Consider the following 10,217-nt stretch of genomic DNA (forward strand, 5'->3'; position numbering starts at 1 on the left):
TTTAGCACTGTGAGTTAAAAGTTTGACAGCAAATACAAACTCTTATCTGCTGAGTAAATAGGTTTTGGAATTCTGTTCTGACATATTAGAAGAGGCTCCAAAACATTGCCTACAATTTTGCGGTGTTATGAATAACAAACAAAAGATTTTATGTTTTGTGAACAGGCACATGAAAAGGCTACTCATTTTAGGGGTCCTTTTTGTATCCCGGAAGAAACCATAGGCACGTTTCGGCTCGTGTTTACAAATTAGCATGCTAGCTAGCTAGCGCACCGGCATGAGCCGATGTAGTGCAGTAGTGCTGTTGACAAAGACCATTTAAATCAAAAACGTTCTTGGTCATTTTATGTAACCTTTGAATAAAGAAAATGAAAGTTGTCGCGTTGATAAGGTAATGAGGTGCTTTTTTTTTATAATTCTTGCATTATGTTCATTGTCATTCCATCGCCAGGTAGCTGTAATTGATGAAAAAATTAGACATCGCTAAAATATTTATATTTATTCCCATATAAATGTCTTTCTTACTACGCCACGGCGCCAGCTATTCTACTTCTGCACATTTTACAGCAGGTAAAATGTGATTTGTGCGCCCGGCGTCCTGTACACTTGACAGACACACCAGAGTGTGAGAGAGAAACACTGAGACAGACAGACACAGTTGAGACAGATACGATCGAAAAGCAGCAACTCTCTTTTTTGCCACGTTATATGCACCATCCGGTAGAGTGTCAGGTTATATTCACGTTATCATCTTGTGTTGCATGATGCAGTGGTGGCAAAGACAGCTGTTACAACATGATGCAGTGCGTGGCTGCGGGGCATACCATAGTAGCTCTCGCCAACCTCCGGCCAGCCCACACGGGTGAGTGCATCATCCCCCACATCACTGGCGTCTCCCACTTGGTAACATGGTTTTCCTCCTGTAGATGAAGGAGTAACGCCTTGTCCTCCGATCCCCAGATGAGATTGACAGTTACATGTATCAGACCGTTGGGCACCAGGCCGTTGAGCTGTATGCGGAGGCTGTGGGTCTGCCTCTGTACAGGAGAACCATCACAGGCTGCAGTGTGGACACTGGCAGAGAGTATAGCCAACACCACGGGGACGAGGTCGAGGGACCTTTACCACCTCCTTAAGCTTGTGAAGGTAACTTATTTATAGGCACTAATTAAATTTTTTATTATTTTTGATGCCTAACCAGTAATATATATGTATGTATACACACACACACACACACACGATGATACATAATTATAATAATACACATTATTATACGCATGTGTACATGTGCAATAATACACATTATATATTATAGATGATATATATGAAACAGAAAAGAGGCCCCTTCATCAGCTGCGCAAGCAAAGTTCTATATTGTGTGTGTGTAAGATACATTTACATATCGGTATATTGGTGGTAAAAGTTGCTGTTTTATACACAAGATATATATTTATATATATATACACCCACACACTCATTTATTTAAATTAAAGCTTGTAGTTTATTACAGGCATATAAAAATTATGATAATGACTTTATCACATTAAAATATCTCATTAAATACAAATACATTTACATATCATTTAATCTAATAAAATCTAATGTAATTTAACTTGGACAATTTCCACTGGTTTGATTTGAACATCTAGGAAGAAAAAAAAAACATCTTATTTGGTTCTGATTTGTCTGTGATTTGTTGTATTCACGGTACGGATTGTGATTTGGCTTCAGTGACTCTCACTCTGTTCGCAAGTGAAAAGTTCCTACAAGTATGGTGGAGGATTTCTTTTTCACAAGATTGGGTGCACATACAGTCAGGAGTCAGGAAGACGTGTCCTGTCCTCCCGCCTCTATGATGCAGAGTGAAAAGGGGCTCTGACATGAATATATTATTCAGTGTATTTTTCCCAGTTTGGTTAGGAAATATTAATTGGGGGCCGAATAATTGACGCATGTGTTGTGTTTAAGGAGGCATGTGTCAGGATTCTTTCCTGTAGTTTGCACTTGACACCACTCACTGAGCTTCCCGCTGGCAGCAGAGAGCTGAGCGGGGTGTTCTTCAGGAGAGCGCGCTCCTACCCTGACAGAGCCAACAGCAACCCCCACCTGCATACGGAGCCATGCCGCATACCTCCCCTTTATTTCCAACCTGAGCAGCGTGGGTTTTTTAGGCCTTGTTATTTTGGTGTTGGGGGTTGCTGGGTGAGGCAGAGTGGATGGATGGTCTGACATGCTGTAAACAGGAAGAGGGTAAGGGCTCTCCCTGTAGGTCTGTGTGCAGACATGTTCATTCAGGGCAGGGCTCTCTCCAGACAATGGCCTGAGTGAGACGGGCAGAGCTGACGTGGGTGTGGGGGGGGGCGTGGGGGGCGTGGGGGCGTGAACCCGCCTCAGGGCCTCTCTTCCTCTCACATCCTACCATCCTCTCTTCCCCTCTTTCTGGCTTTTTAGCTTTAACAATCTCCAAAAAGCCAACCTCCCCCCCCCCCCCCCCCATGCCCCCCCCCCCCCCCCCTTTGCCGGGCCTCTCCCCAGACCCGCACCAGCCTGCCGATTGCTGAGCTCTTCAGATTTTCCACGTCCAGGGCTGCAGTGGTGCGGTTGCCTCCACGCTCAGGGCTGTGTGTCCCGCTGGGGACTTCTGGGGCCACCGGGGGGCTTCAGCATTGCCTCCAGAATACTGCTCTCCGCACTATCAGTCATCTGTGGACTCACACTACCGTGGCGTATGATAAACACACGTTTCCTCTCTGCATTCAGAGGAGCAACAGATAGCTCTCTGGATTCACTCATTCTCCACAAACATTTATGTAGAGACTCAGTTGCAGAGGAAAATGCTACTTGGAAATGCTACTTTGTTTGATATTATTGCATATTGTGTAGTGAGTTACATCAGTTTATGGGTGAAAGGTTAACTGTAAGCTATAACACAAAAATTGCATACTTTCTCTCAAATGAAAGATGTAATTCTTTTAATTTTGCTTCAGTGTTTTTGACGGGTGAGATTGGCTTATATTTTATTCTGACAGTTCTTCTTGTTCTTTTGTCCAAAGGTTTGGCATTTAAGTAAATTAAGTTAGGAAAATGAAATGTTCTTTTGTTCCTTTATATGTTCTTTTCTCTTAATTAGGCATTTTATGTGTTTTATGTGGTCTTTTAAATGCTAGGCCAACAATATTAGTAAGCTTGATGTCTCTGTGTTGTCTTGTGCCGAGTGTATAATGTGCTCCACACGGCATTTGCCTGAGTGTGATTTGTGGTGGATGGGATGAAGAAAAAAAGCTCCTCCGATAATTAGCTGTTGAATCGCCCTCACAGGAAAAGAGCAGTTTTAGCATCAAAAATGTGTTCTGTTTGGGAAGTGCGATATTTTGAAAGATTCATCCTAGCAGTTTGAATTAATTAGATGTTATTAAAATCTTTTTGGGGAATGACACTTGAACATAGATGAAAGAATATTTTTAGGTGGCGTGCTGAAACGCCCCTCTGCTCTCTCTGTGATCTGTGGAGTATGCGGAGGAACTCGTCTGTACTGTGATACAACAGTGCCACCTATGGGTCGCTCTGACTCACAGTGGACGTGGGTTTACTCATCCTCGTGGTTCTCTTCTTACTGAAGAATCTGTCGGGGCTTTTCAGAAATCAGGAGATGGTATCATCTTCTTTGGCACCACTGTCAATGGGGAAAAGTCCTGTTATGCCTCTTTTTCAGCAATGCTGGTAATTGTGCCGTGACAACGTAGTCTTGCGCTGCCCCCCCCCCCCCCCCCCCCCCATCCAGCCCTCACCTCGGTCACCGCCGGAGACTCTCAGGCTTTGATGTGTGTAATCTGAAAGACCTAAGGCACGGCACGGAACAGCCAAGTCAGGAGGCTGATCTTTGAACCTGGCTTTCAGAGGGAGAAATAGCAGTTTAGCTGGTAGTGGGGTGAGCAGTCTGGGGAGGAGGGGGGGGGGGGCTCTTTCATTTCTCTACGTGCGTGCTGATTGCGTGGACATGCCAGAGATTGATGTACTCTTTCCTTCAAGCGAACGACTCATAAATCAGAGGCTTTGCCTCGCGATGTAAAAGGATTAAGCGTTCTGGAGCAGGACGGCAAATAGGAGGAATGAAAGAGGACAGTGTGGACAAGGAGAGCTTCACCATGTCCCTCACGCTCCTCTAATTCCAGCAAGGCATTCAGTGAGATACGAATAATGTCCCATCAAATGAAGTTTTGTATTGTGATTTTGTATTATGGACTGGTTGAGCTACTGGTCTGCCCTGCTGGTTTCTTGCAGTGTGAGGCTGCCCGCAATGACCACGCAGGGCTTCCAGTGACCCCCCCCCCCCCCCCCCCCCCCCACCCCTCCATGTGTCCGTGACTGAGAGTGTGCATGCACAGAGGTGGACGCATGTGCTTGTCCAACAGCATGTGTCTGCAGCTGAGAGTTCGGGCCATAGGTCAGAGGTCAGAGGCACTCTGTCTTATGATGAGTAAGCATCTGTTTGCTTCTTACCTCACTGACCACAGGAGCTTTGATATTTCCCACACTAAAGGGAGAAGCTCTTGTGAGTGTATGAGCCCTGAAGTGCTGTTGAAAGTCTTAAACCCACAGCCTTGTGCACCAGGAGCCTTCAACAGAGGTACAAATTACACGGTACGAAAAACTACAGTATTAAGAATTTTTTGAGTGACTGTAGTCTGATATTCTTTTATCAACCACTGTGGGTTTATTGTAAAGAAAAGTACTTGTGAGATGAAAAAGTATTGAAATTTTTTTTGCTTTTGATTTAATCAATTTAATTGCAGTCCAGAGAACTCCACACATCAGTGCCATTATTTTATATTATTTCTAGTTCAATAGAAAGAAAAGTATGAAAGAAAAACAATGCTTGTCTTCTAAACATAGTTCATATTGCTAGGATTCTTTGTGGTGTACTGAGCATACCAGCTCTCTCAGTGGACAGATATGTATGACCACTAGCCTGAAGGAATTAATGGTTTTGTATCCACTTTGAGGTCTGCAAATTTAAACCAGAAACAGGCTAATATTTTTGGCAAATCCATTTCCCATGTGTTAGAAAATTCAGACCCCCCTTTTCCTCATATTTAATGTGCCCCCACACTGAGAAGGACAGCAATTCTGATTTCCAGGGGCAGTTTATACCTGTTTCTTTTTCTTCTGCCTGAAGTCCACAGAAGGGCGGTGCTCCTTCACCTCTGGGGACGAGTGCTTCCTTCCGTTGCGGCGTGTTAGAAGCGCTGGCGTGTGGGCGGAGCTAACCCTGGCGTTTAAGGGCACTCCTGGGCCCGAGCGGCACTGTATTCTCCACATCATCAGACGGGCCTCATGAGAGCAGGCTCCATCAGGCCAGTCCAAACACACTTGTTTTCTCTGTCTTTGCCTCCTCGTCTCGGGGCCTTGGCGCTAGGGGCCAGCTTTTATCCGGAGCCTTCAGAGGGTTGGGGGGGGGGGGCGGTGGAGCGGTGGAGCGGGTGGGGGGGGTGGAGGGGGAGAAGGTGGGGGTAGTTGTGGGGCGTTCAGGCGCCCAGACAGAGCCCTCCCGCTGTGAGGGGTGTGCTGGGACACACAGATCGATCGTATCCCCACACCGAGGTGTCAGGAGCACCGTGCCGTCACGTGGAACGGCGATCACGCCTTTCTCTCATTACTGCTGCGTTTAAAGGAAGGGGCACGTTCAGGAAGGCATAACAAAAACATGTCCACAGCGCCCTCAGATGCTGGCGAGATGCGGATCCCTTTAAACATGCTTAATACATAAATGATTAAATGATGACCACTCAGGTGCCTCCCAGGGTGCTTAGGGTCAGTAATCTTCGGGGGGAGAGACATTCCACCTGTTATGGTCCAGCATAGCATACGACATTTACGCCCTTCACTGGCCATCGTCTCTTCGTCTGAGAAAATGCCTTATTTTGATCAGCATTAGTGAAGCTGGCACAGGCCAGTTTCCCACGAGGTGCGTTGAGGCCGTTGTGCGGTGGCGTGCCCTCCCGAGCGCTTCCGTACCCCCCGTCGGCCATGTCTGAACGGGGAGGACTGGGGGCTGCAGAGCTGGGACTGCGCGAGGTGTCCCGCCCTCTTTCATCCACGCCAGGAAGGAGAGCTCAGATAACGGCCACTCGCATTGTTCTAGATTGTTCTAGGGCGGTGTGGAATGAGTGGGGCGTGGGCTGTATGACACACATCTCCCCACTCCTGCCAAAACTCCGCTGACCAGGAGATAAAGAGCTTTGCCTGAAGCCTTTGTAATTTGTTTGTATTTTTCTGCCTAATGTACTTCGCTCGGTCTTGTTTAGTGATGATGGAGGGAGATAGGCCTTATCTTGGTTTGCCAAGGGCATGAACAGCTAACAGTAAAACACTGTTGCAGCAGGGCTGTTCCCCTCCCCCGCCGCGTTTTTATCCACAGAGTCTGGCCATTAAGATGAGCTGAAGACATAGCTTGGAGTTATTTGCATCAGATTTCTGCAAACTGGGTTCAGACACTATTTCTTTTTGCCGCTCGGTGACAGGATGCTGGGAGATTGTGATTGACCCACTGATGGTCTCAGTCTGATCCAGCCTGTGTGTAAAATATCCAGTAATCAATGTAAGGAAAAATGTGCAAGTCAGGATAAGGAACCTGAGAGATGTTCGACAACACCACAGCCTGTTGGGTGGAATCTGAGTTAAAGGAAGTTGCCCCTAGAGACCTAATTGACATCAGGAAAAAAAAAGCAAACATCTGGAGCTGTGGCGTGATTTGTCATTTTTAGGCTGGATAAACAAGGCTGTCTGCTCAGTGGGACTGCGAGACAGACAGGACACGTCCAGGGGACGAGGGGGTTACCAATAAAGCGCCTTGAACTGGAGCCTGGCCAACAACAGCATGTGCTTACTAAGGCAGAAATAAAGAGCTGCATAACTCTGGGGGCTGGACATCCAGGAGCAACGGATCCATCTGACCAGGAGCCTCTCCTCTCCCCTCCTCTCCCCCTCCTGCTCTCCTCTCTTCTCTCCTCCTGTCCTCTCTTCTCTCCTCTTCTCTCCCCTCCTCTCCTCTCTTCTCCTCTCCTCTCCTCTCCTCTCTTCTCCTCTCTTCTCCTCTCCTCTCCTCTCTTCTCCTCTCCTCTCCTCTCTTCTCTCCTCTCTTCTCCTCTCCTCTCCTCTCTTCTCCTCTCTTCTCCTCTCCCCTCCTCTCCTCTCCTCTCTTCTCCTCTCCCCTCCCCTCCTCTCCTCTCCTCTCCTCTCTTCTCCTCTCCTCTCCTCTCCTCTCTTCTCCTCTCCTCTCCTCTCTTCTCCTCTCCTCTCCTCTCCTCTCCTCTCTTCTCCTCTCCTCTCCTCTCCTCTCTTCTCCTCTCCTCTCTTCTCCTCTCCTCTCCTCTCTTCTCCTCTCTTCTCCTCTCCTCTCTTCTCTTCTCCTGTCCTCTCCTCTCCTCTTCTCTCCCCTCCTCTCCTCTCCTCTCTTCTCCTCTCTCCTCCTCTCCCCTCCTCTCCTCTCCTCCTCTCCTATCCTCTCCCCTCCTCTCTTCTCTTCTCCTCTCCTCTTCTCTCCCCTCCTCTCTTCTCCTCTCCTCTCCTCTCCTCTCCTGTCCTTTCCTCCCAATCATCTGCTGTCGCCTGAACAAGAAACAGAACCTGAACAGAAATCACAAACCTCTCGTGACTTTTAATGTTTTGTTTTGCTGTGCTCTCCCTGGGAGGACGACGCGGGCCTGGACCCGAGCCCCCCCGCCACCGAAGCCATAAGCGGCCTTGCGAAAACAAAATCTGGAGTCTGGACAGTATGTCAAACCTGTAGCGCCACCCCCACCCTGTCCACCATGAGGGGACATGTCCTCTCAGGCCTCCACAGCTGTTGACAGAGATTCTAAAGATGGATATATTGTGGTGTGTGTTCCACCGTGATGCGTCTCCCACACCAGTGGCGTTGTTGCGGTGAACTTTGGGGTCTCTTCGCTTCCCTTGCCAGCGGTAGCAGGAGTTGTATCAGACGGCCTCAGAAGCGGCGGAGGGCTGTGTGCCGGTTACTGCATGCTTGCGTCTTTGGGTTGAGTCCATGTCAGGAACGTGGGGGGATTATTTTGTTGTTTCCAAGAAGGTGTAGCCTGTCTAACAGCCGTTAACATTTGAGACAGAGGGGCTTTAAACCCTCGTCCTGTGAGCTTGGGGAACCAGCTCGGCCCTAAAACGCCGGAGGTAAGAAAGTGGATTGGGGCTCAGTACGAAGCTCTGTTCCAGCTCGCACTTTTCCACAGTTTTCCGTAGTTTTCCATAGTATTTGGCACATGTGGATATGGTAACGTCTCCCTTTTCTCCGTGGCGGTGAGAGAGAAGTGAAACCCGTGTCCCGTGCTTGTCTTGGCGCCGGGCTGGTTCTGCTTGGCCACGTCTGGCCCGCTGTTTGCGTAACCTTATATATTTAAGAGGAAGCCCGCGAAACGTTAATCTCCCCACTTTTTTAGCGCTGATGAATTTCTACATTTTCCAGCTGTGTGGCGCGGCATATTTATGCGTGAGCCTATCTGCGCGTAACGGGCGGGTGGCTGGGAGTGGCGTGTGGCCAGCCTCCAGCGTGCAGAGGTCAGAACCAGCTCCGAGTTGGAGGCTGTGGTGCCGGGACGCCTCCGTATGGCCCCAGCAGCCCCAGGGTGGCCGACATGCCTGCAAAATAAACACTTCAGGCTAAAGGACAGTGGTCAGCATAAGCTCAGCTACTGGCATTTATCACTTTGACATAATAGAAAGACTGCTTGTATGAGGTAATTCTGGGTCCTGTAGTGTGTTTCAGTGATGCAAACTCGTACTCAGGACAGTATATCTGACCGTGAGGAGGCCTTGTAGTAGAAACCCCAATAATTAGAATGATTTTTTTTCACCAAAGGTAAAAACCATTTGTTGATTAAACCCAGGGCAAATGAGTAATGCAAAACACACGGCTAAAGTATTGTGTTTTAAGCTGTGTATGTTTTTGGTAGTAAATGGAAACTTAAGTCAGGTGCATTGACCTTGGCTGTGACACTGGGTTTAACGTTACTGGTTTAAGTGGACCAGTAGAGCGTGAGTCCCACGTTGCGGCCAAAGCAGCTCGTTGGAGAACGGCGCTTGTGTGACCCTGAGCGGTGACCCGGAGCCCCGGGGCTTCAGTCGCCAGCGCTGTGGTGCGTCACCTGGAGCTCGACGCTGTGCTGTTAGCTAAAGGGGAGTGAGAACACCACCAGGGTGATCATACCTTCAGAAGAGCATTCTGTCTGTCTTACACAGGAGAGCGGTGTGTGTGTGTGTGTGTGTGTGTGTGTGTGTGTGTGTGTGTGTGTGTGTGTGTGTGTGTGTGTGTGTGTGTGTGTGCATTGCCTGGCCCTGAAGGTGTTTGGAGATTTTATTAACCACAAATTGTTTGACCCTATGTGTGTTGTCACAACAGGGGCCTCTATCTGGCCAGGACGTGTGTGGAGGGGGCCCATCCCATTACAGACATTCGAAGACTTGATTTAATGGAGGGTCCCATTAAAACCGTGTCTAGTCCGCTCACTCACTGACGGATCCACGAGAGGGTCGTGTGTGTGTGTGTGTGTGTGTGTGTGTGTGTGTGTGTCTGTGTGAGGGAGGACATGCCTCTCACCGTGTGATGTGTGTGCGTGTGTGTGTGTGCAAAGCTCTGGCGTGCCCTTGAGCAAACTGTCATTCAAAAGCACTTTAATTAATTTTCTGTGTCTTTTCGCCGAGTCATGTCCCATGAGACGAGTGGAGTACAGAGACACGTTTGTCCTGGGGCCACACGGTCCCACCGCAGAGCTGCGTGTGTGGGGGTCTGCACGGCATCTAGAGTGGCCACTGGTGGATATATTCACTCTAGTCATCAACTAAAACGTAACTGGGAATTCTCCGCTGAAGATCCTCTAATGCAGGACGGGTTTAATCTGGGTTCAGAAAGGGATTTTGGGATGTATTACTTTAAGATAAGATTCCTGAAATCCTGCACCTCCTCGCCCTGTATCTAAATCATCAGTTTTCACTCACTGCTTTGGTTAATAATTTGGTTCTTTTTTCGTCCTGGAACACGTGCGAAGCTTTAATCACTTACACATCTTTATCGAGCAGCTCGGTGCATTCATTTTTATGAAAGACATCGGGGGCTCTGATTTAATGAATTTGACAATTAGCAAGTCGTGTTAATGGGTGTTGGGGCCGTGCGGCTGCGCTGACAGGACTCAGGGCTGCGGAGAAAC

At 48.4% G+C, this 10,217-nt stretch overlaps 1 protein-coding gene across 1 annotated transcript; it reads left to right on the plus strand.

Moving 5' to 3' along the window:
* The first annotated feature begins 227 nt into the window (after positions 1-227).
* dph6 (diphthamine biosynthesis 6) lies at positions 228-9,790 on the plus strand. Its single transcript, XM_076995690.1, has 4 exons — positions 228-391; positions 771-862; positions 961-1,146; positions 9,413-9,790. The coding sequence occupies exons 1-3, from the start codon at positions 369-371 to the stop codon at positions 1,134-1,136; spliced, it is 291 nt and encodes a 96-aa protein (XP_076851805.1). The 5' UTR covers positions 228-368; the 3' UTR covers positions 1,137-1,146; positions 9,413-9,790.
* The last annotated feature ends 427 nt before the right edge of the window (positions 9,791-10,217 follow it).

This window comes from Brachyhypopomus gauderio, unplaced genomic scaffold (assembly GCF_052324685.1).
Source record: "Brachyhypopomus gauderio isolate BG-103 unplaced genomic scaffold, BGAUD_0.2 sc229, whole genome shotgun sequence".
Lineage (NCBI taxonomy): Eukaryota > Metazoa > Chordata > Actinopteri > Gymnotiformes > Hypopomidae > Brachyhypopomus > Brachyhypopomus gauderio.

Coding starts and splice junctions, on each gene's coding strand:
- dph6 (XM_076995690.1), top strand. CDS start 369: ATGAAAGTTGTCGCGTTGATAAG. Junction 392..770: donor AAAGTTGTCGCGTTGATAAG/GTAATGAGGTGC, acceptor TGCATGATGCAG/TGGTGGCAAAGACAGCTGTT. Junction 863..960: donor CCTCCGGCCAGCCCACACGG/GTGAGTGCATCA, acceptor TCCGATCCCCAG/ATGAGATTGACAGTTACATG.